At 43.1% G+C, this 26,801-nt stretch overlaps 1 protein-coding gene across 1 annotated transcript in view; it reads right to left on the bottom strand.

Moving 5' to 3' along the window:
• Positions 1–26,801, bottom strand: part of TMPRSS6 (transmembrane serine protease 6) — a 257,626-nt gene that overhangs the window by 9,184 nt on the left and 221,641 nt on the right. Inside the window, exon 17 of the mRNA XM_078650238.1 lies at positions 15,479–15,615. Within this exon, the coding sequence (XP_078506364.1) occupies positions 15,479–15,615 (137 nt within the window). The remainder of the gene's footprint in view (positions 1–15,478; positions 15,616–26,801) is intronic.

Raw genomic sequence — 26,801 nt, forward strand, 5'->3', positions numbered from 1 at the left:
AGTCAAGCATTAAAAAGCCAGTTAGATTCCTTCGTACTTCCTCGTGGTTCTGCTTTAGTACAGTATGTCGATGATCTTCTAGTGGCTGCCGATGACAAGGAAACTTGCAAAACAGCTACGATTTCTTTATTGCATCACTTGTCAGATTTGAATCACAAGGTGTCACCTTCAAAAATGCAATACTGCTGCCAAGAAGTGACCTACCTAGGTCATCTCTTGTCAAAGGAGGGAAGGAAGTTGACCCCAGAGAGAATAAAAGCAATTACACAGATGAACGTTCCTAGCACGCAGAGAGAAGTACGTGCCTTTTTGGGTATTACCTCATATTGTAGGCAATGGATCCCAAATTTTTCTCTTCTAGCAAAACCATTGGTAGCCTTGACTGGGAAAGGTGTCCCGAGTCCGGTACCATGGTCTGCTGAATGTCAGCAGAGTTTTTCTGAGTTACGAAATGCACTGTGTTCAGCACCTGTATTGGGTATTTATTTATTTTTTACCATTTATTGAGCGCACTGTTACCGGGCAGGTGTCCTGGCGCTAAAATGATGTACTTTCTCCATGCGATGTTAGTCCCTATAGATTGAAAAGCCATGTTTTAGTGTTCTTCCTAAATGTCATTAGGTCAGTGCTTTGTTTTAGGGGGAGGGGCATCTTATTCCAGATATCAGCTGCTCCGGAAATAAAACTGCGGCCTCCCCATCGGACTTTCCTAATGCGATCAGTCTTGACAAGCCATTTGTTAGATGATCTTAAATGTCGGCCTGGCTTGTACAGCTGGAAGTGTTGTTGAAGGAAAGATGGACCTAGTCCATTCACTGCCTTGAACACTATGCACAACGCTTTGAACATCATACGTTTCCGTACTGGGAGCCAGTGCAATTTCCTCAGTTCCCCGGAAACGGAGGCAAACTTGGGTAGACCCGTGATTAAGCGAACAGCAGCATTTTGCAGCGTCTGTAGCTTATTCAGGATCCCTTGCTGTGCTTGTAAATACAGACTGTTGCAGTAGTCGAGGCGTGACAGCACTAATGCTGTCACGACAGTTTTCCTACTGCTAATGGAGAGAAAGGGGAGAATTTTCCTTATTGTTTTTATTATCCAGTGGACTGAGGAGGAGAGGGCATTGACTTGTGTCTTAAAAGTAAGTTGTTTGTCAATGAGTATCCCTAGATTTTTTACTGTCGTGGCAGGTATGGGAAGATCTCCCATTTCTTGCGGCCACCAGTTGGGGGTCCATAAGTTGGTCTCATTGCCAAAGAGAAGAACCTCCGTCTTCGAAGAGTTCAATTTAAGGCAATTCCTGGCCATCCATGAGCTTACTGCGGTCATGCAGTCCTGAAATCTTGCTGCTATTCCCTCCTCTCGACCCGGGAGCAGAGATACCACAATTTGTGTATCATCTGCGTAAGATGTAAGTTCAAAGCCAAATGACCGAATCACCGGGGCGAGGGAGGAGATGTAAATATTAAAGAGGGTAGGGCTCAGGGAAGAGCCCTGGGGAACCCCTCCTGGGAGTGTGAAAGGAGTGGATTCAAAATCTCCCAGGGCCACCACCTGAACCCTATCCGAGAGGAAAGACTTCAGCAAGCTCAGCGCAACTCCCCGCACTCCGCAGCCTTCCAGGCGGTCCACCAAGATGTTGTGGTGGACCGTATCGAAGGCCGCGGACAGGTCGAGAAGTACCAAGACCGCCCGTCCGCCCATATCCATCACCTTCCTAATTTCTTCCGTGGACTTGATGAGGGCAGTCTCAGTGCTGTGGCCCTCCCTAAATCCATGTTGCGCCATGTCAAGCCCCTGAGAGGATCTAAGGAAATCACAGAGCTGAGCATTCATGGCCCTCTCAATAAGCTTGGCCGGTAATGGGAGTCTAGCTATGGGCCTGTAGCTGTTGGGATCAGAGATGTCCAAAGTAGCCTTTTTAAGCAAAGGTGCAATAGAGACCTGCTTCCAACACAATGGATATTCTCCTCCTTTAAACATCATGTTAAAAACTTCAGTCAACATAACTGAGATGGGAGTGGCTGCAAGTTGGGCCACAGCAGCTGGACAGGGATCGTGGGGTGAGCCTGATTTAGTTTTTAGCAATAACTTTATAATTTCTTCTACTTTTACTGGGCTAAACTCCACGAATTCCGGGGACTGCGAGTTCTCTTGCATGGACTTATGGGTTCTCTCACTGAGAGTGAGCCTCACTTGATGTTCCAAGGCGGAGAATATTAGCTCTACCTTTCCCAAAAAGAATTTTGCAAGAGTCTCGCATAGCTCCAGACTAGGGGGGATAGTGACTGATTTCAAAGCACTTAAATTGGTCACAGTTTTAAAAAGTTCTTGGGAGGAATTCTTCGCAATCTCAATTTTTGCGGAAAAATAGACGCTTTTAGCCTTTTTAATCATTCCTTTGTATATCTTAAGTCTGGCATTAAGTAACATTTTGTCTGCCTTTGAATATTTTGTGCGCCATTGGCGCTCTAATTTTTTACACGACACCTTATAATCGCGTAGTTCCTCGGTGAACCAAGGGGCAGAGGGTATTATACGTGTTGGGCGGCAGTGTTTGGACTGGACTAGGGAGGTACAAGCTTGATCTAACCAATTTGTATAGTTTTCCGCTGCTTCATTTATATCTATAGGTGGCAAGAAAGTGGAAGCTAGCAAGTAGTCCTCCAATACTTTGCCATCCAAATCCTTCCAGAGCCTACACCCGACTACAGTAAGCCATTCACGCTCTATGTCCACGAGAGAGAAGGTTGTGCATTGAGTGTTTTGACGCAGAAATTTGGTGATAAACAACGCCCTTGCGCGTATTTTTCATCAACATTAGATCCAGTAGCTAGAGCATTGCCTAGTTGCTTGAGAGCTACAGCCGCAGCTGCAGCTTCCATTCGACAATCTGCTGGTTTAGTAATGAACAACATGCTAGTAGTCATGGTTCCTCATGCTGTGGATACACTCATGAACCGAACCAAGACGCAACACCTTACCAGTGCTAGATTATCAGGTTATGAACTGACACTGTTAGCTAGTCATATTCAGATCAAAAGATGCAATGTATTGAATCCAGCAACATTGTTGCCGACTAGCGAAGAGTCGAGTGATTCCGAACCACACGACTGTTGTTTCAGAACTGAGGAAGAAACAAAAGGACGAATCGACTTAAAAGACACTCCGTTGTCAGAACCAGATGGCACGTTGTATGTTGACGGGTCTTGCTTCAAATTGGAGAATGGTGATGTGACTGCTGCTTATGCAGTAACGACTTTGAGTACGATTGTGGAGACTGCAAGAGTGAGTCAGAATTCTGCCCAGGCTGCAGAATTGATCGCGCTAACAAGAGCGTGCGTTTTAGCTAAGGGAAAGAGAGTGAACGTGTTCACAGATAGTCAGTACGCGTTCGGCGTGGCCCATAGTTTTGGCCGTTTGTGGAAAGAGAGAGGTTTCATTACGTCCCATGGGACTAAGATTCAACATGGTCAGCTAGTTAATGACTTGTTGGAATCTCTAACCTTACCGACTGAAGTTGCGATTGTGAAATGCAGTGCTCATAAAGCAATCACGGATGATGTTGGTCGTGGGAATGCTTTAGCTGATGAGACTGCAAAACAGACAGCCAGAAATATGATGAGTAGAATGTATGTTGCAACGTCTGCAAGATGGATTTCTGAGTCTGGAATGTGTGAAGACACAGTGGAAAGCGTGAAAGAAATTTAGAAAGAGGCGACTGAGGAGGAAAAACTTGCATGGAAAGAGAGCACGGGTAAATTGGACTCGAGTGGGTGTTGGATTGACTTGTCGGAACAACAGCGTTGGATGTTGCCTAATGCGTATGTGCTTGCAGTAGTGACGATGGCACATGGAACAGCGCACATCAGTTCAAAAGGGATTTGTAAGATGTTGGCTCCGGTCTGGAAGAATGACGGGATTAGTAGATGTGCAGAGAGAGTGGTGAGGAATTGTATGGTATGCTTGATGCATAATCCTGGCAAGGGAATCCCCACACCTGCAGGTCACTTCGCTCCTCCTTCCTGCCCCTTTGAAGTGATCCAGCTAGACTTCATTCACATGGATCGTTGTAATAACCTGAAATACGTCCTAGTGGTAGTTTGTGCTTTCTCCAGATGGATCGAAGCATACCCACTGAAGGACAATACTGCCTTATCCACTGCCAAAATTCTTCTTAAAGAATACTTCCCCAGATACGGAATGCCACGGATTGTATGGTCAGACAACGGAAGTGAGTTCATAGGGAAAGTTATGCAGAGTGTGTGTGCCGGCCTAGGGATTAGACAGAAATTTCATAGTGCGAATCATCCCCAGTCCGCGGGTTTAGTCGAGGGTTACAATGGCACCCTTAAACTGAAACTCGCTAAGATACAAGCATCCACGGGTTTGTCCTGGCCAGACGCATTGCCTTTGGCTTTGCTATCAACAAGAGCAACTGTACATTCTAGAGTAGGGCTTAGTCCCTACGAAATAGTTTTCGGTCGTCCTGCAAATGTTTGGGGGGTACCTAGACCGAAAGAATTTAAGCAGCTGGAATACCCAATGTTAATTGATTACCTTTTCGACTTGACTGCTAAATTGAGTCTTATTCACCAACAGGTTTTCGACGCATTGCCAAAGCCATCGGAGAGTCCAGGCCATCAGCTGAAACCGGGTGATCAGGTGGTCATCCGAAATTTTGCAAGAACGAAAAATCTTCAGCCCAGATTTATTGGCCCGTTCCAAGTCCTGCTAGCAACGAGAACTGCTATTCGTGTGGCCGGAAGAAGAAATTGGATCCATACGACTCATGCTAAACGTGTGCCTCTGCCACTTCCTTACGACAACTGGGTAAAGAAAGGAATCGGTGCCTCTGAAACGGAACAAATCCCCAGGTTCATACCTTTCAGCGATGCAGAACTGATCACGGATTCACCAAATTCTGACTCTCCTCCTGAAACTGCTCTTTTGAACCCTGAACATTTGTCATCTGTACCAAAAGAACATTTGTCATCTGCGAACGTGAACATTGCAACGTCAGCTGAAAATACATTGTTCCCAGATCAGACAGCTCCTGCAAAACTGAGATACAACTTACGTTCTTACAATATGGACAAATAAAGCAGGAAACTGCCTATTTTCAGATTTGAATTTGCTATACATTGCCTCCAGCCAGGAAGTTTGCTAATACTATGTATTGTTTCTTTTTGTTTTAAAATTGCCTTGCCGTCTGGGTAGCCGTAGGGTCGTGGCTGTGTGCCTAGTTGAATCTGCGGGGGTCCGACACAAGGTCGATCTTTCTGTTAGTTCTGGGAACTCCCAGGGCTGGTAGAGGCATTTTCATCTACGTACACATCATCAGTGGTCGCGAACGGTCGTAGAAGATGGAGCTTCCTGAGCTACAACGAGAAAATGTAATTTATGTTCGCAGAAATAGACTGAACAGAATACTACACAGCAAATGCTTTCTAATGCAATGTGCAGTTACATTTTTTATCGTTTTAATAACGTTGGTGGGTGGAATCGTCTTTGGTGTACATTTGATTTTTATGCCAGTAACTACAGTACCTTCCCTTGATCCTACTACTTCTACGGTTTCTTCTATGCATTCTTTCCACTCATTTCCTGAACACGAACAAGCTCGACGCTCAGAATTTATGAACAATACATTTGTACAGCTCTTGCATCAACACCAACTGATAGTTAATACTACAGACTGCTGGGTGTGTGGTTTGATACCTCACACCATGGATAAAGGCATTCCCTATCTAGTCTTGCCTTTCAGCTATAATGGATCATTTCAGGCTTTTCAGACCATTTTTTCATATGCCCTTGAGACTTATCCTCCGCGTCCACCACGGTCCACTAAATACAACTCAGCCAACAAAGCTTTAGTCCAGGGAATTATTGATATGATTAAAGACGTCAATAATACTCCATCTTATCCTAGAGATGAATTACTGGTGTATTTGAGTTGGAACTCTACAGAGTATCGCCTTGGTTTGGGAGAAAGCAAGCGTAAAAGCTCCACTTCAGTTTGGGTCGTGCCTCACCGAGGTCAGGTCTGCTTGCAAGGAAATGGGAGAAATCCGAGAGCTCAGCTAGGGAGCAGTGAGTGCGTTGAGACTTACGTATTTCCGTCTGACTCCTCCCCTGCCTTTCTGACTGCTAGGGGTACCTACTTCATTTGTCAGGACAGAGCATATACATGGCTGCCTGCTGACTTTTCAGGTTCATGTTATATTGCTCGATTGTTACCTCCGACATACACTGCTTCTTCAGATTATCACAAAACCAGAGTAGCAAGAGGTGTCTTCAGCAAGGAAGATACCGCTGGTCAAGAAGCTGGAGACTTTTTCAAAGGTTTCCTTCCGTTTTGGGGGCCTATGGCTAATAGTAGAAGTATACGTCAACTAACACGAGTAGTTGAATCTACTATTACAGAAACTGCTGGTGCCCTTAGTAACTTAACAGCTGAGCTTCAGGCGGATCGTCTCATGACGTTGCAGAACCGTATGGTTCTAGACGTAATACTTGCAGATCGAGGTGGGGTATGCAGAATGATCCAATCGAGCTGCTGTGTCTTTATTCCAAATAATGCTCCAACAGTCTATGAAGCGATCTCTAAGCTACATAAGATTTCCGACTCCATACACGTAGATAAGGGAAACTGGTCCTTCATGGAGTGGTTTTGGACTCTGGTATCAGAGTGGGGATGGAAGGTTCTGATGGTCATTGGTGTCATCCTAGTATGTCTGTTCTCGTGCTGTCTTATTATCCAATGTGGTCCCGCTCTGTGTAGCCTCTGTGCTGCAACCTGTTTCAGAAAACCACCTACATTAGGAGAAAAGACACGAGACAGGATGATGATACAACAACATGTCACTGACCTAATGAGCATAGAATTAGACTCTGACTCTGATATAGACTGAGTAATTGCCTATGTAAGGGCAAAAGGAGGGTCTGAGGTTCCGTGACGATTTTACTCGTGTTTATAACATTGTCGTAAATACATAATTTTGGTATCAGTGAACCGCAAATGATCCATTTAGTATATCCTGGTGTTTTCGCTATACTACGAGCAAGAGCACTCCAGTTACAAACACATTTCTGTTTTACCCGTGGCATCCATCTTAGAACACGGAAGCCATTTTGTATTCCTTGCCCTCACATAGTCAATGGACACGCAATGATCTCTTTTCATTTAAGGACACGTAGGCTTTAACCGGCAATTCACCTTGCTAGTGACACGTGCACCTTAGGCCAGCAACGCTGTAGCAGCATGACTCGGCAAGAACTGCCTCCCCAGCCTGAGGCCAGTCCTGCTATACTGGTTCTTGTGTTCGTTGACCTGATCATGATTAGGCGGCCGAAACTGGTAACCGTGCCCATTTACGACCCACAAACATTTCTTATCCTGTCTTTCTATCTTCTACACCTGGCTCTGCTCCTTTCCTTCTGGGCCTTTATTAGGGGGAGGTAACGAAATTTACGATGAGGCGGTCCGGGTCTTGAATGAAGAATTGACATGGGATTATGATGGACTAGTGGGAACCCCTCATTCGTAATGTTTTGACATCAGATACTGTTGACGATTCCTGTGCAACGCCAAATATTTATTGTTTAAGACACGAATGTTTAGAACTGTGGTAACATGTAAAGAATTTGCCTGAAGCCCAATATTTAGTATATAAGGAGCAATCCTCTTTGTACAAATCGAACAGGCTCCTAGATACTGCCCATGTGTAGTTTCTGTGACTTCTGTGTCCCTGCAGTAATAAACCTTTGGTCTTTGACGCCACCATCGAGAAGCCCGTGTTTCTGTTTGTTTGTGTACCAAGACAGGTTGAACTCCGGGGTCTTCGGGTGTTGTCCCTGACACCTCTGGACGGAACTAAAAAGTCCAGAACTCCAGCATAGACAGTAGTCTGTATACTTTCTATGTAAAGCAGGTAGATGCATGCAGGTTTCGGAGCGGCGCTATAATTCGGCCACCATTAGCTGGCCACCATTGTCGGTCCTTTGCCCCAAGCCCTGCGGTAAGTGCGCTGTGGTGAGCGCGCTGAGGTCGGTGGCGAATATTGATCCATCTTAGCGGCTGTCCGAGTTGACACGCGGCGACTGCCTTTTAGGGAAGTCGGTACCAGCGGTCTGTCCTGCAGTTACATAAATATCGAATCCAACTGAATAAATGAATTGCAGGTACTGTGACCAGTGGGCTGCTGGCTGTAACACTGTACAGTCTCCATTCTCCCCATCTTTTGTCCTTTAATTCATACACCAACTCGCCCCTGCTTGTATCAGGTCCCCTTACAGGATTAGACTGTTCGTGTGCCCGTAGTGCAAGGCCGCCTAGGCATATTCGGTTCTCGGGGGCGGCGGGGGAGAATGCAAGTGATGATCGTTTCACGTGATGATACATTACACAGTACCTGAATCTGTGTCATGTAAGAAATAACTGGCGGAAGAGAATGTTCTTTTGTATTGAAACCTCTTGGGGGATAGCACATGTACGTCTGTCTCCGCACGGGTAAAACGTAAAAGTCTGTATTGCATTTTATATTATAGACTGAGCTTATGATTTAAACTGCTAGCGTTGGCTTTGCCAATGATTGTTGTCCTTCAATCAGGCTGACAGGACCAATGCTTGTTTCCTTCAATCAGTCCGATAGGAAGTTGAGCTATTCATAGCAACAGCACAGCAGCAGCGCGTGCTGAAGGGAGTCAGGGCAGAGGTGCTCGCATCGTGTATTCCTCAGGTTATAAGCTAAATTACTAAAACAAAATGCGACGGAGGGAGTAGCATTTTAACTAACGGAACGCCGAAGAGTGCTTAATGCAGAACACAATATGACTGATTGGGAGCAGCGTATTCATATTGTGTTTTAATCCACGCTTTCCCCGAAAACAAGAGTCACGGAGCAGGTAATCGACCGCTCCATTACTCAGCATGAGTACATGTCCTCTGCTGATTTTTTGCACTTTCTGAGTACTTTCCAGTGTAATACAGTTTGTTAATTATTAGCCTGGTTTCATATGAAGCCTGCAGGATGCTAGTCTGTTGAATTCGTCACTTGGGGAATCTACAACAATTAAGGGAAATATTTACACTGTGAGATAAATCTCATCTATTAGCAGTCTGCAGAGATATAGTATTGTGAGGGCTGAAGGTAGTGTTACGATTCTGGGGCAATAAATACATGCATGTTTTACATCGTACACGCTGCTTAATTCATGCCAAAATATTGAGATATAATGTAGCAATTTCTCGGTAGCGATTCAATAGTAGAGAGAGGACCACTTGTCGTAAAGTACTGATGCATTGCTGTTTGAGACTGTTCGGTGTTGTTAATGATTAAATGGCTTTGCTATCTCGCAGCCGTCTAATTCTTGCACGTGGAGGTCCCTACAAAATACTAATACTATCTTCACAGCAGAGACTGCTTTACAAATACTTTGATTAAGGCGTGCGTCATGAACTGCATTTATAAAAAGTATTTTATTTTATACTGCCTCCAATACCAAACACGTAGGTAGATCCCTGGGACTACAAGGTCTGTGGTTGTGGTCCCGGCAACGCCTCACCGTGATCAGAACTCATCATATGCTCTGGAGGAAACTTCTAAAATTGGAGCTTTTCTTACTCTCTTTCCAGAGAGACCACACACAAGCAACAGAGAGACAGCATTTAGCATTTTAATTAATAAAAGCAACCCCGAAGGGATGTAAAGGCTGTCCGCGATTGGTACTACTTATCTGAAGGGTACTCATGTTACAAACATTATCGGGATGGAGAGGAGAGAGCCCTTTTGGAAGTCAAGCGTCTACCCGCAGGTTCAGAACTGATAAGTGCACCCTCTGAGTAGCCGTACCAGCTGAATGTATGGACTTAAGAAACAATATCCAATTGTTTAACAAACCACAACCTTGGACATTAAAGTAGTGACAGACACAAAGTAGGCACGGCTCACGGACATGCAGAGACACATAGTGGGAGTGGGTATTGGACAGACAGAGCAGGGTCACAATGTTTTGCCATCTATAAAATGATCCTAAGCGTGCAAATAACAGATACCTATTTAGGGAGAATAACGAGCGACAGAATTTTTATTTTAGAACTTGAATCCATTCTGTCTTCTGGGCTAAACGGATAAGCGCATTTCACGCTCCTCAGGAAAAGTTTCCAAAAATACAGATATTTGCACGGACTGACATGTCCTCATGGAATCACAATAAATGCTTGGACGTCGGGCCAATATGACTGATATAGAATTGCTGTTAGCTATCTCTCACTTCCAAGGTACAGAACATGTTTCTTGCAGCTTAGCTTCGCCTGTCAGTTACCATCCCTGATGCAGTTTGTGAACATGCCCTGGTTCAATCTTCTGTTGTGTACTAATAATAGTTCAGTCCCCTTGTTATACTGGAGAACCAGAGTATTGCAATCCCTTAGTGCGGAGTCCCAGACACTGCCATCACTAGACAGTCAAAAAACCTGCCAATTAAGGACCGATAGTGTAGATCTCACCCCACGACTGAAATCACAGGCACATCATCCTCATGACGAACATTTATTAGATACATAGCTTTATGATACCCTGAAAAGCTGTTGTGAGAAATCCCCCGAAACAACACAACCAGCTACTTCCAACCGAAACAGATGTGCAATTACACACACAAAATGCAATGGTCATTACCAGGCCTAAGCATCTAAATAATGGGCTTACTTTAAATGGTTACAACGGTAATGCTGGGTTCAAGGTGAATGGTGCCTCTGTAATAGATCCCGAATGTGATGTGTAGGGGTAAGTAACGCCACTAGGAAACAAAATACATGAGGTAGCTAACAAGGCATTACAGAAGGGAAAAGTGACAAGGGTGCAGGTCACAAGAAACAAAGTACAACTGGAGGCAAAACACCAATTTATGCTAGACACTCAGGCACTAGAGCAAAAGTAACATAGGCGATGGTGGCACTTGTGCAAGCAGAAAAGGCAAACACATGTGAGAAGTAGCAAACAGTGTGTACAAGGATAATTGTTGGGTGCGTGTTACGAAATAGCACCAAACTCAGGTACAGGGACAATGCGGCAATAAATGGCAAATGCTCCACAGGGACTTAAGAGAGGCTTCCCTGTGACGGGTTCATGCTATATATAAGTTCAGGCACTGTAAGATTACCAGATGTCTTTGTCGGTCCCTACTCACCCAAATAACGATTTATTAGCACTATTTGGGGCTTGTCACTCTATATATAAGCGAGGCCTGTAAGATTCCAGATGTCTTTGCTGTCCCCTGTCCTACCCAATTAACGGGCATATTCAGCGGAACAAGGAAAAGTGAACAAAATGTTAATTTTCAGTACCCTCCTTCCAAGTACAGAATGAGGAAGATTTAAGTAATCAGACTTCAGGCGAGCAAAGACATAACTTCTGAGAAGAACCAGAAAGCGAATTTCTGAGGGTTAAATTCGAACTGGGGTAATTGTAAATGCTTAAGAACCCCTGGAGTCAACAGTACCCCTATTAATTGGGGCAGGCGAAGGGAGTGTAGGTAGAGCCACTCAAATACGCAGTGGGGATAGGAGGAATGTTGCAATTTGTCTAACCGCTGGCAGTCGCTCGGGTTAGTAGTTGAAGCCAGAGGCTTTTTGACCACCATGCCACTTTTAGTTGGGTGGGTCAACGGATCCAGGCAAAACAATCCCGCTGGAGGGTCAATAGGTCCATTAGCATAATCGAGTGCATGCAGGTTCAGTGTGGCGTTACCATGCGATAACCGTCAGGTACCAATACGAAGAGAAAACGGAAGGGAACTATGATAAAGGTGCACTAAACAGCGACCGAAAGTAGCTAGGTGGGTGGGGGGCTCTGTCATCGACGTGGGCCTCCTCCAGAGCTGTGGGGGAGTACAGGGCGATCTGGAAGCAGATGGACAGTAAGGGTACCTCTGCGGCAGAAGGATACAGTCTAGATACCTCTGCCTGGCACAGTAAGGGTGCCTGAGCCAAGCACCTGGAGCCGAAGGAGGTTCCAGGAAACAGCGTCGGCGCCCCGTTAGTCCTTCGGGCGGTCGGGGTGCCTGAACCGACCGGGGGTGTGCCTCATCTCTCCACCCTGACAGGGGGGGCGGGAGTATAACGAAATGGTAATTTACTGCACCGTCAGAGCATCGTCTCGCCGTGCAAGATGGCTCCTTAGGCATGCGGGTCAGCGAGGGGCTGCCGCATTGGATCGCCTGTAAGATGACCCACCTTAACAGCTACCTGTGTTGTACGAAATAAACCTGCAGCACTGCTTTCCCACAAATATGTCTCATGAGTTTCCTTTGGTATGTAAGTGGATAACGTGCAATGCGGGGCGAGCGCTGGCGGTGTGGGCACTATGCCGCTGACCGCGCGACACGCAGGGGAGCATGGGCGGGACAGCGCCCTAGTCCCACACGACGGGCGAGCAGAGCCCTTAGCACGGCGGCACCCCTCCCTGAGCCGACCTCCTACGCAAGCAGCCAATAGGGAGGGCTCACCTGGGGATGGGGGCGTCCCCTATGGTATAAAGCGGCCCAGCAACCATGCTCGGCCTCTCTTTCCCGCCAGGATTCCCTTAGGCTCTGCGCTGATCCCACCCTGAACCCTGACCCAGCTGCAGAGCGGCGGGGTAAAAGTTGTGAATTTTTAATGGTCATGTTTTGTGTTGCAGGCGGAGTCACAGGACGATCTGGAAGCAGATGGACAGTAAGGGTACCTCTGCGGCAGAAGGATACAGTCTAGATACCTCTGCCTGGCACAGTAAGGGTGCCTGAGCCAAGCACCTGGAGCCGAAGGAGGTTCCAGGAAACAGCGTCGGCGCCCCGTTAGTCCTTCGGGCGGTCGGGGGGCCTGAACCGACTGGGGGTGTGCCTCATCTCTCCGCCTTGACCGGGGGGCGGGAGTATAACGAAATGGTAATTTACTGCACAGTCAGAGCATCGTCTCGCCGTGCAAGATGGCTCCTTAGGCATGCGGGTCAGCGAGGGGCTGCCGTATTGGATCGCCTGTAAGATGACCCACCTTAACAGCTACCTGTGTTGTACGAAATAAACCTGCAGCACTGCTTTCCCACAAATATGTCTCATGAGTTTCCTTTGGTATGTAAGTGGATAACGTGCAATGCGGGGCGAGCGCTGGCGGTGTGGGCACTAAGAGCAATTTCTGTTAATCCAAATAATTTGTATCTCTAAAGACTACTACCTGTGTGATATCAAAATTAGAATATTGTATCAGCCTGCACGTGGGCCTTACAACTGAGCTCAGATCAAAATTGCAGAGTACACAGAATGTAACATTTTTCTTAATCTGCTGAAGCAGGAAATACAACCATGGATCTGAGGCTAGGAGAAAACTTCAATGGCTGCCCCTGGATTATAGAATACAGACAGTTTGTGTCTGTGCCTCATGCATAAACTGATTATTCGCTCAAAAAATTACATCTGACTAAACTAATCAAACCACAAGTTCCTTGCTGAACGTTATGGCAAGGACTACTGCGAGTACTAACTACAGAAACAAGTAGGAAGGTTGGTGGCTCCTTCAGATTCTTAGGAGTCAAAATCTAGAATCAATTGCCTTCAAAACGAAGATAAATCTCACACTTTTAAAATAAATAAATAAATAAATAAACTGTAAGTGCGTTTCAACGAGAGAGTCTGTTATGCATTAAATAGGTCTTTAGATAGCGTTGCCCACCCCCCTCCCGAAATGCAGAGAAAGTAAAGGATTGTAAAGCTGGCTTGTTTGACAGAACGTTTGTAAATTTCACTAATTCCTTTGAACACTTCATGCACAAAAGCGCACCGATCGGATTGGAAGTGTCCAGCTGTGGCGGCCATGTTCAGCCGCTGCCTGAGCAAGAAACGAGGCCCGAGGGAGGGAGCCTGCATCTAGGGCCGAGGAACTGCTAACCCCCTGCTGTGCTGCTTGAAGGAGGAATCGCTTTAATGATTTCACGTTAGAGGCGAAGGTGGAAGTGAGCGTGCTGGTACCCATGCTCACTCGACCGTCTTCCCGAAAAAAACACACTCGTAATTAAAATTGTCAGAAGTAACAGATCTGAAAACGAGAATGTTCCAGGATATTCAAGGCGCCTGGACATTTCTCTACGTTCACGTCAACTGTAAAGGAGCAAAGCCTTCTGGGACTGGGCACTGAAGAAGGTGCGTGCAGCTTTCTCTTTTGACTGTTCGGGAAAACGGACTTTGGGAGCCATTTTATGGACCCAGTCACTGCAAGGAGTAGGATATATGAAAGGTGGAGAATGTCTCACTTCTTGGGATGCTAACGCTCCCATCCCACCTCAGGCTGGATACTCCAGTGTGCATTCAAGGGCTGTGCTTGCAGAGCTCACCTCCCGAACCCTCCAATATCTTATGTTCTGTTTGTGTTCCTTTGAGGATTGCCAGTTATCACCACTATTATTAACTCCTGGTCCTAAATGCAGGATCCCTTGTCCAATGCACAGCCCGGAGGAGCTGGCCAATCATGCCTTTAGGGTGAAGGTGTTTAGGGGTTCACAAATTTGAAAATCATCTTAAACTTAGTTCAGAATAAATAGATGGGGGTTTCAGAGCTGGATTGCCTGCACTGAAACGGGTTTGCACCCAATTTGTGCTCTTTAAAAGAAGACATCACTTGAGGATCTAGTACTGCGCTGGTAAGGGGCCTTGACCTACTTAACCTCATATGGTGGACAGCCGAAGGCCATTTGGGCCTTCTTAAAACCATGGGTATCTCGCTCTTACTCTTAGTATGAGGGGTGACTGCCACTTGTCACCTGAAAACAAGCCTTGTCCTTCCTCAGCGTCTTTCATGCAGCTCAGTCCGCTTGAAGGCCTCGCCTCAGCGGCCTCATTCACTATTATGATACCATATTGGTACCATTGCACACCGTAGCCACAAGCAGTACTTCACACACATCCAAAGACGAGAGGTGTCCAATACTTTTGCACCAATTATGGAATCGCAAGGACACACCTAAACACTGCATAGGTTATAAACCCCTCATCAAATATACGTAGCACCTGAAGCCATACGTGGTCGGCTACAGGCTTAGATACATGGAGGTCCTACCTCCTCTAAGCCAACTGAGGAGGTAAGCGGCCTAAGTTATAAGATCTATTTCCCCACTTAACCAAACTAGTCTCTTATGTGCTAACATTTGAGGGAGCTTGGAAAGCAGATAACAGTATCAAGTGTAAATAAAAAGAAGAGGTGCATATAAATTTACTTTTGAGTTGAACTGCTATACTACCAAACAACCACAGCTAAATCTTGTATGTCTTAGTAGTCAGAGGACCTCATTTATGTCTTCTTTCATTGCGATGCCACAATGGTGGCATTGTCCTCTTGGATTTACAGCCGCTATATTCCATACACGACAAATGGTGAGGATACAAGCCTTGCTGGGACGCTTGTGTATGCTGCCACCATTAAAAAGGATCAGAGGAAATGATGCCACCTCACCTGACAGGCGTCCTTCTTGCCCTCTTGGTATCCAGCGCAGAGCATTCTAGGAGAGATCTGGTAGCGGTATGACTGCATGCAGGCATCATGTGGAACAAGCTGGACGTCCACTTTCTGGAGCACATTGGTGACAGGACCTGTGAGGCACAGTAGAGTTATTTCTTTTTTTAATACAACATATTTACCACCATCTAGAAAGTACTAGAACAAAAGGTACAAATACAAAAATTCAATTAATACAGTAACAGTGCATTCTTCAATATAATATTTAATACAAAATAAAGTACAAACGTTAAAGACGTAAGGTTTGTTAAACAATTAGTTTCATAACAAAACTTTTGGGGGACATTGGGAACAATAACATGTATTTACAATAAAATACTTTAGTAATTTGAGTTTTTGTTAGAGAAATTTTAAGGATTAGACTTTTGAGTGCGGTTCATAGTTAGTAAAAGAGTTTGGGAAAAGGGTTAGCTTCATGGTTAGGGGTAGGCCCGGTTTGAGGGTTTGGGGTACTTGTAGGGTTATTCTTAGGTATAGGAATGGAGTGAGTGATAGAGTTACTATTTGGGTCAGTGGGTGAGAATTAGGGAACCCTACAGCACTAAATAAAAATGAAAACATTTCTAAATTGTGTCTTTCAATATAATTGAAATAAAAGATGGCTTTTAATTTCTCAGTTTCTGATGCAGATATTTGGGCTTTCAAATGTAAAATTTTGAATGTTCAACCTAGATTCTTGTTTGTTATTTCTATAGTACCAATAGCAATACTACCTAATTATTAGCAATCATAATAAGATGAATATGGGCCTGATTATGAGTTTGGCGGAGTGGGCTGCCATGCCTTCGCCCCGTTCCCACACCCCCAAACCTCATAGCCGGCAGCTGCCAGATTACGAGTATCTTGTGGTCTGGCAGGCGGTCCTTTGGCGTTCCCACAGTAGCGTCTATTAGAAAGGCGCCGCAATGGGAGCGCCAAAGCCCGTCCTGCATGGTATGGACTGTAAGATTCAATGCTCTACAGGACAGGCAGTGCAGGTAGACAGGGGGGCACGCCATGTGCCCCCCCTGCAAGCATCCCGTGGCCCTGAGGAAATAGGTGGCCCTGTAGGGTCCCCTATGTTTCCTCACTGACACCCTTTTCATGGCATGCTCACCATCATGAAAAGGGTGGATGTGAGGAAACTCTTAATAAGCTTGGCAGTGCCACAGCGGCACAGCTAGCAAATTGTAGCCTTCAGGTAGCTGTGCCACCGCCAGGGTTCACAGACCCCTGGCGGTTGCGGCAGTCCTATTGGAGTCTGACCGCAAGACTTGTAATATGGCAGCCAGATCACTGGTGCATTGGTTCATGACAGCCACCGCACCTCCACCATAAGTTTGGCAGTCCTATGGACTGCCAAACTCATAATCGAGCTCTATGTTCTTTTGCCATATTAGTTTATGAAGCATTGCTTGTATATGCTCTTCCAAACAAATCAATATGAATAACAATTTGGATCCTCATGTAAATAGTTCTATAATTCTGTACCCTTCTAATAATAATTCCAATTAAGTTAGTAATTCTACAAGAATGATTACTTACTTGTAGTCTAGGTTCTGCATCATCATTTTTATTGCCATCATAAACCTGAGAATAATTCTCAGCTGTGTGCAGAGATCCCGGGAATATTTTAGTAAAAGGAACACTTTACATCCAACTATATGTAAATATGTAAATCCATAAATACTACAGAGGGTGGAGAAGGCAGCATGCCAATCCAAGATGAATTATGGTACTTTTCTGTGATGTTAGTTTCTGTTACAACCATCTGCAAGGTGATTTTAAGTTAAGGATGCGTTGCAATATATATGTATTTATTTTTGTTGCATTCCTTGTCCTCTTGCTTCTATTTTAGTCCCTGACTTTTTTTACTTCACAGCTGGAACTTTGTACTGGATTCTACTTGTCTTGCATCTTTTCACCCTCCTTTTCCTCAGGAGGAGTTAGGTGATTTGTTATTCTCTTCATTTTGAGGCTTCATTTAAATCAAGATTATACGATTGCCAAAGATGTCTTTCTTCCTCATTTGTGTTTTTTTTAAATGTGGGCCCCTCTTAAGTAGTTACGGAACACCTTTCACATATACTGTACTTTTCTATTCTTTGCCTAGTGGTAAGAGTTGCTCTTCCTTTAGACAGTCTAGAAGAGTACTCAAGAGAGTGTTCAAGCAACCTTTTTGTGCATGCTAATAAGAAAGTTTGGTGTCTGATTCCACCAGAGGGAAAGCCGCAACTATGACCTGGTAAAGAAACGTCCCTCTAACAACAATTTGAAAGGTGGCCACTTGGAAATCTGACTACACTTTTACAAGACACTATTACGTTGATTCTGATAGGAGGGTTGGTTTAAGCACAGGTCACTCTTTAGAATCTGTGCTCTCAGACCTCTTTAGAGAACTGTATATGAGTTTGTAAAATTTTCTGACTTTATCCGTTATGACTGAGAGAGGGATTTGCTTGCTATTCTACTCTGTTGTTTATGACTATCAATGGAGATCCTATAATGCAGAAGACATGAACACTGAGGTCATTAATGGTCTGAAAGCCATGAAGTTTATTTTTCAGTCAATTGTACATATGTTTCAAAAATGAAGTGAGTGGCTCTTTCAAGCAATTGACAGTTCAAGTCACCATGGGGTTGCTAATCTCCGGATTATTAAAAGGATGCTTTTTAGCTCTCTCAATGGTAAGTATATCAGGCTTTTTATCTTCCTCATTTCTATACTTATTAGGTAGCAGTTTTAATTTTAGGGTCCTGCAATGTAGGTTTGGAAAACAAGTTTTTTTGGACAGTCTGTAATTAAAAAAACCTTCTAACAGGCTTTGAAGGGTGTTTCTCTGCCATGGCATGCTGGATTCTTATATATTAAGATTTAAAGTGTCCTGGAGTCGCCACACACAGCTGGAAATGATTCTAACATTTATGACTATCAATAAAGATTCTACAATGAAGAAAAATAATTTTCTCTTGTCATCCTATAGCAGTAACTAGAACAACAGCACAATCAGAACACATTGCAACATAATGGTGAGCAATTTTAGAAAGTTGCCTGGTGTAGAGTGCAAACTCCTCCTTACTCAAACTAGAGACTGATATATTGTACTGAATTTCAGTGTATGTCACTATTGCCCAAAAGTCCAAGAAAAGTTCAGGGTGACTTAGCATAACAGTAAATCAGCCGAAATCAGGAGTAGCAAAATCTAATAGGCGTCATTTGAGAAGTGCCTGGAAAAGGTCCTTTTCCATGCAGACTCTGTGTAGATTCCTGTTCTTACAAATCGGAGGAATTACCCCCTAAATTAAGTACAGACAGTTGCTTATCTGTGCATGTTCTGTTACTGAGACATCTTGAAGACACCTTCCAAAGCACTGGATACCATTGATTAAAGACAAAAGGATGTTTAGATAGCGACCAAATATTGTGTAAAGGATATTCTTTGCTGTTCTGGTAAGCCATAGTTTCAATGTGGCCCCGACATGACCAATTACTAGGGTGAATTATAGTGTAGAAATATTTAAGGAAGGCACCACCTTGTCCTGAAATATTGTCACAAAGGGAAAGAGCTAAATCTACAAATTTACTTTGTGTAGTTTCAAATGATGTGGTCAAATACTAATTGCTATATAGACATAGGAACTCCATTGACCCTTCTGGTACATTGCGCAGAAAGACCATACAAAGACAAACCTATAGATTCTTAACTGAAAAAGTATTCTCCTGATGGGTCATTTACTGTAGGTTCATATAGCCTTAGTATTTGTCTTTGTGTAAGGGGCTAATCCTGGATTTGCAACAGGCCACTGATGGGAGGCACTATTATAGCAACTTCATATTTTTCAGAATATCCCCACAGTGTGCAACTATTAATAGTGTTTTATCAAAATATCGAGAAAGACATGTTACCATAATATTGGTAGATTTATATCGTGATAACCAAACTATCATTTGTTTAAATAGTGCATATATTTTTGTCAAGAATATTGTTGTATATAATATTGATAGATGTAAGAACAATTATTCTACATTCTTTGATTTTTTTTTCTTATTTTTAATTTTATTTAAAATAGTTAAATGTTTTAGGAAAGGATTTTTTTTATAAAGGAATGGGGTGGTTCGTTTTATAAAAGTGAACTTTTTTTAAAGGAGTAATCTTTTATTTTTCAATTGAATTAAAGTATTGACTAATATTATTTATCTATGTTGCATTGTTAGTTTTTAAGTGTAAACGTAGTTTTTTGCAATCTGTGTTATATTTTCATTATTTTAAAGGGTTTGTAGAGGGAAAAGTTGAGAGTGTTTTAGATTATTTTTATAGCAATTCATTTTATTATTTTCAAAAGTTAATATTTTTCTAACATTAAAAAGATAGATATTTAATATTTTGTATTTGTGTACTTTACTATATTATTTACTTTTAGTTTTAAATAGTAAATTATTTAAATACAAAATATGTTGATATCATTTTGTATGATTTTAAGATATGTTGGTGTTTTTTATATTTAATGGCAGTTTTTTTAAAGAATCAAATATTAATATACATTACATTAGATATTTTATTTTATACATACTTTTCAAAGAAATGTTGCTGTCGTTTTTGAATAATGTATGTTTAATGAACATTGTTTTTAAAATTATTGTAAAACGTTTTTATAGATGTTTTTATAATTGTTAATTCTTAAAATTGTTGCAATGTTTTTCTAGTGTTTTTATAACTGTATATAGACACACACACACATATAAAAGCTTATTGTCAGGAAATCTTTGATTTCCCTAAATAAATCAAACTTAAACTACGCAAACTTTTCTAAAAATTTTAAAGTTATAGATTTAATTTACAATGTATCCACTACCTTTGACAAGTGTCATACAGTGTAGAGTGGAATTGCATACAGTGTAGTAGAGTTTCACTGACCGGCTTCTCCAATGAATAGTTTGTGAGCTACTGGTTGCTCTCCAGCTGCATTTGAATAGCTCTCTTGTGTGTGGCCCAGTCTACTAAACTCGAAGATTTTGCTTGAGATAATAAATATATTTATACCAAAATTGAAAAGTATGTATTTGAAATGAAAGTGTGTTTACTTTCAGAACGCATAAGATGGTGTCTATAGAAAAATGGTTGAATTTCTAAAATAATTTTAGTGATCAATTATGTGGTGTTGGGGAGATTTATTACCAATATGGCCTTATTCCACGAGCACTGCTGCTATGGCTGTTAAGTATTACTTATGTGAAGGCATTCTAAATTGACAGCACCTTTTTTACATTGCTGCTGGTAACACTTTGTGACGCACTTAGGTGATATCTGCTGGTAATCCTGTATAAGAAGGCCACTAATCTTGTATGATGTTGTCACTATTACCAGTAGCGGCTGCTTCCGATCCGACGCGGTAGGGCGGTAAGGAGGGAAGGGGAACATAAATATATTAAAAAAAATATGAACAAAAAATTACGACTTACACGATGCTGCGTCTGCCCCGTCTTCTGCCTCTCCCGATCCTTAACTGGTGCACACTGCCCAGGCTCCCAGATGCCAATCCTAATGCTTCTCTCATGCTGGGAATTATATTCCCAGCATGAGAGAAGCACTGGGATTGGTCTGAGTGGCCTGGTTTGCTGCTCAGACAGTGCTTGGGAGCCTGTGGCTTTTCTCCACCCGGCTGAACAATATAGCCGGGTGGAGAAATGCTAAGTGTGCATGTCGGTTTGGCATCATGCTCACTTAATAGTGCCCACAACGCCTCCTCTTGAAGCTCAGGAGGATGACCCGGCCCTGCCCCGTGACTCCGCTAACCAGCAGAGGCAACTGTGAAAAAGAAAATGATAATAAAATTACGTTATTATCATTTTCTTTTTGACTGTTGCCACCATAGAGGAGGTGCCGCCCCTGACAATTACAACACTAATAATATTAGTAGCTCAGAATAATTTTCATTGAACATAAGTAGCTCTTGTTACAGAAAAGTAGAGTGGAGTAGGGTATAGTAGATTAGCGTAGACTGGAGTGGTGTTCATCAAAGTGGCATAACGTAGAGTCAAGGAAACTCTTATAAATTAGAGTGTCGTCTCATACAGTAGAGTAGATTGCTGTGTTGTACAGTGTTGGAAACTGTTGTAGAGTAGAGTAGAGTAGAGTGTTGTTCGATAAAGTGTACAAGCATAGAATCGAGTACAAATTTGGAGAGTGGGTTGTATCGGGATCGAGTGGAGTAGAGCCTAGTAGAGTGGCATAGATTGTACTAGAGTTTTGCCGAGTTTAGTTATATATAGAGGATGAGAGTACAATGGAGTGGTGTAGAGTAGAGTAGCGTACAGCAGAGTGGCATTCATTGGATCAACATAAAGTGGTATAGCATATAGTCTAGTAGCGTACAGCGGGATGGAGTAGCGTAGACTGGAGTGATGTAGAGTGTACTAGCATATAGTGTAGCAGTGTACAGTGGAGTGGCATACAGTGGAGGGGTGTAGAGAGGAGAGGAACAACATACAGTGGAGTGGCATAGAATAGAGTTGTGTCCAATGGACTAGCATACAGTGGAACGCCGTACAGCAGAGTGGAGTGGCATATGGTGGAGTGGCATACAGTGGAGTGGCATACACTGAAGTGGCATAGAATGGAATTGCGTACAGTGTAATAGCGTAGAATAGACTGGCGTAGAGTGGAGCTGTTTACAGTTTAACCACTTGGATGCTAAGGGGTTAACAGTGTAGAGTGGAGTGGATTGGCATACAGTGGAGTGGCAAAGATTGTAATTGCGTATAGTGGAGCAGCAAACAGTGGTGTGGTGTAGACTGGAATGGCAAACAATGGAGTAGCGTCCAATGGAATAGAAAATAAATTTGTGATGTACAATGGAGTGGCATACACTGGAGGGGTTTAGAGAAGAGTAGTGCACAGTGTAGTGGCATACAGTAAAATGACATATAGCGGAGAGATGTGAAGTGGAGTGGCATGTATTGGAGTAGCATATAGTGGAGTGGCATACACTGAAGTGACGTAGAGTGGAATTGCGTACGGTGTAATAGCGTAGAATGGACTGCCATAGAATGGAGCTGTGTCCAGATTAACAGCGCAGTGTGGAGTGTTGTACAATGGAGTCGCATAGAGTGTAATAGCCTATAGTGGAGTAGAATACAGTGAAGTGGCGTACAGTGGAGTGGTGTAGACTGAAGTGGTGTACAGTGGAGTGGTGTGTAGATTAATGGCGTATAGTGGAGTGATGTACGGATGTATGTGAAATTTAGCAGCAATGTAGTATATAGTGGGCAGAAAAAATGCTAAATTGCGCTGCCTTGCATTTCTCAAGATTTACCAATCATGGCAAGGCCACGCATGGTGGCCTTGTTGTTTTGTAAATCTGACTTAAGTATGGTGTCGGCAATACCGTATTACAGCTAGGCCTTTAGTTATATTTTGGCCCATTGTATACCGCAGTTACTTTCCGGTATTGCATGGTATATGGTGACGACAAGCCAGTATATAATTGAGTAATGGCTATTTTTAGAAAATGGGAGGGCACACATATTGTTTTTACTACACTTTGGCTGTGTTCATGTTAGGGCCTTAAATATAGGAAGTAGTTGGGTTTTAGTGGGCTCTATTGTATCTCCCTAAGTATTAGCACTTTATTAACGTGGTAATAGGTAGTGATTTTTTTTACATATGTTTAAATATGTGGTTTATGGAGTACTTGCTTGTGTTCTGGTTCAGGGAGGACCTGGCCTGACAGTTGGGGCTGAACTGTTCTCATATTCCAATGTTATTTTTGCATTAAACTTTTGTAAAGGCAGTCATTATCCAATCAGATAATGACTTATCATCGTCATGTACTGCAGTAGTTTCACGAAATTTCGTGAAAGTCCACAAATATACTGTGGTCACGGATATCACTATGCTTAAATTACTTATAGCTTAAAAAATACTTACCCTACTTGCCTGCAGTTCCAAAAAAAGATAATCTGTGCAAAATAATGTATAATCCTGCCAAATGCCATGGAAATGTTTACAGCCATTTTTGCTCTACGTCAAATACAATAGTCTATGGAAAATGCATTGGTGGAAAAACACGTTTTAGGAGCTGCCTATTATCTTAGCACCGCCCTAGCAATTCACCACAAAAATGTATATCATCACAAAATGTAGAAAATGCTACAACTCTGGAAGTTTGGTGGTGAATCATCAAACAGTTGTAAAGTTATTAGGGAGCAAAAATCAGAGGAATTCCTATCTCTGGGAATCCTAACAAAATCTACAGAGTGGCAATCAGATTTAATGTGATTTCATTCTTTTTATCTATTGCTTTTGTTATGTGTTTGTTCATTGGTTAGCATGATCATGTAAACATAAATGTATATTTTAGTTGTTCATGTAGTAATTCTGAAATTTTCTTGCCAGTTGTAGTATAATTGTGCTACATATAAAGCCCAAAGTAAATGAAAGGCAATTATTGTTGTTATAAAAATTGAGATTTTTTTATCCTAGTGGCCAAATATCATATCCTCCATATAATAGTTTGTGTAGCTCACTGGTAAGTCACGTTTTCATTTTTTTGCACCGGAGTGCATAAGGAAGATGGTTTCTGTTTGGCTTGTTGGGCCCAGTGTTAATTTTGTGAGCCAGAAAACAAGCAAAGAAAATGTATGTATATTAAGATGTATTCTATTTGTTATGTATTCGCATTTTGTTTAACTTAAAGCAATGCTCATACAAGTAGGTTAGAATTGTTATATTCCCTAGACTTAATATGCAATTCTTGAACAAATGTCCATTGCAGTTACCAGCATGTCAAATTTTAGCTAGCTGGAACACTGAGCATGAAGAGGTTGTGGTGTTAGGCCAGAGCTGATGACTTAGAGCTGAGGAACTAGGTTTGAGTCTCTGCACCGGTTCAATATCCGGTGATTTTCGGCAAATCACTTAATCTCCCCATGCCTGAAAAAATGAATGTGTTCTGGTGTAATGGAACTGGCGCTCATGTGAAGCGCTCCTAGTCCAGCCGGTTGTCTTTACTCTATATAAACCAAGCTATGCGGGGTGGGGAAAGGGCATGCAGTGACAGGAGTGAGATGGTGGAGGAAAAGGCCAGCAACAAACAGAATTTGGATGCTGGAAATCACACAGAAAAACGTTGCACATACAAACATGTTAAAATTTAGATTTTTCCCTAGATTTAATATGTAGTGTATATTCTTGAATGAATGCCCACTGCAGTTACCAAAATGTCAAAATGTAGCTACCTGGAACCCTGAGCATGGAGAGGCTGTGGCGTCATGGCCAGAGCTGCTGACTTTGGAGCTGGGAAACCAGGTTCGCGTCTCTGCACTGCTTCAACATCCTTGACTCTGGGGAAATCACATAGGGCCCGATTATGATGTGGGGCGACAACCTCCGACCAGCTGCCGGAGGCTTTCCACCCGACATTGTTGGTTTTACTCTGACCGCCGTATTAGGATGACGGCGGTCAGTGTGAAACCTGCGGGGATTCCGCTGGGCTTCCAACAGGCTGAAGCAGCCCGTCGGAAGGCCACCATAATCCCATAATGAAGGTGGAGCCAGCCTCAGCTCCGCCACCAGGATTATGATGGCAACATGGAAAGGCTGTTGGAAGGTGACATTGGAGGCCCCTAGCAGGGCCCTCTTCCGACTTCCTCCACTATGAGGCCTGGGGGACAACTATTGTGGCCCCCCTAAACATCACTGCCCCATGTGGCAGGACTGCATGGTGCCTGCCACACGGTGCAGGGATGCTTAAAAACATACATTTTTCAATGGCAGCTGCCATCCATAGGGTGGTCGCATCCAAATTGTACAGTCAGAACCGCCGACCTATGGTCGGGTGGTTTCCAATCTGCAACTGTCGACCCGGCAACGTAATGAGGCCCTTAATCCCATGTGCATGTAAAATTAGTGTGTCCTTGTGTAATGTAACTAGCTCTCATGTAAAGCACTCCAAGTCCTTCCAGTTGACTCTGCGCTATATAAAATAATCTATGACTAGTGATGTGGTGGGTAAGGGGCATGCAGTGAGAGTAGCGGGATGGTGGGAGGGGCAGGCCACCAATGAACAGGGAAGGGGCATACAGCGACAGAAGTGAGGTGGTGGAAGGGACAGGTAAGCAACAAACAGAATGTGGATGCTGAAAAGTAAAAAAAAAAAATATGTTACAAGTGTTCGGCTAGTGGATTTACACTGTCCGCCAGAAGCAGTACTTGGCCCATGCTCCTCAGCAAGAAAAAAGACGTGAAGCAGCACAGGGGGCGCTGACCAAAAGGTAGAAAAGCGACTAAAGTGACATAGGAGCCAACTAATGGTAAGTAACAGGCACACTCTAAGCCCCTTTTAAGATTTTTTTTGTTACAAGAGATTTTGCAAGAATGACTCATGCGCTGTGTAGGCAAAACCAAAAAAGGATCATCTGCATAGGCTAATGTACATTACTGTGAAATGTCATTATAATTCGTTCAGCCATTTTTTCACTATGTCTAATACAAAAAGTCTATGTAAAAGCATTGGCGTCAAATCTTGCTTTGGGACCCCCCCTTTTTTGGTTCCACCCCCTTGACCAAATGTTGCAAAACGTTCCATCCTCCACCAATTTAACGAGAGCGATAGGTCTATAAAGTTTTGCAGAGATTTGTCAAATGGGTGCAAAGTTATTAAGGGACTAAAATACGAGGAATTCCTATCTCTGGTAGTCCTAACTATGACTGCAGAGTAGCTACTATCAATTCTGTAATACACACACACACATACACATATATATTTTATGTATTTATATATATATATAGTGCATCTAACGTTCCTGAAAATACTGATTCAGATAGTGCCTCCCTAACATCAAACAGTGGCTCGGATGATAATAGACCTGGCACGTCTTTAGATCCAAATGAGCTAATTAACTTTACTGTCGTTGACGAACTGAATTTTGTCAGCGAGGACCAGAGGTATTCCTTGCGCCCCCGCAATCCTCCGCAACAGCAAGGCAATGTACCAGCAAGAAACAGCGCACCAGGAGGCGCAAATGCAAACAACGGTACGTCGCGAGGCAACACGCGAAGGAATTGGAAAAAATAAGCACAACAATACAAAATACAGTGATCAATTTGACTGATGTTACACTCTCTAAAGCGGAAGAGCAACTCCTCTCTTTGGGACTGACATTTTGCCCAAAAACAACTTTTCTTATTTTCAGGCATGCATAGATGTTTTTAAATTCATTCGCAAGATTAAACTTATTAAATATTTTCAATTGCATCCTATGCTGAAAGCCAAGGAGTCT

This window comes from Lissotriton helveticus, chromosome 1_1, assembly GCF_964261635.1.
Source record: "Lissotriton helveticus chromosome 1_1, aLisHel1.1, whole genome shotgun sequence".
Classification (NCBI taxonomy): Eukaryota; Metazoa; Chordata; class Amphibia; order Caudata; family Salamandridae; genus Lissotriton; species Lissotriton helveticus.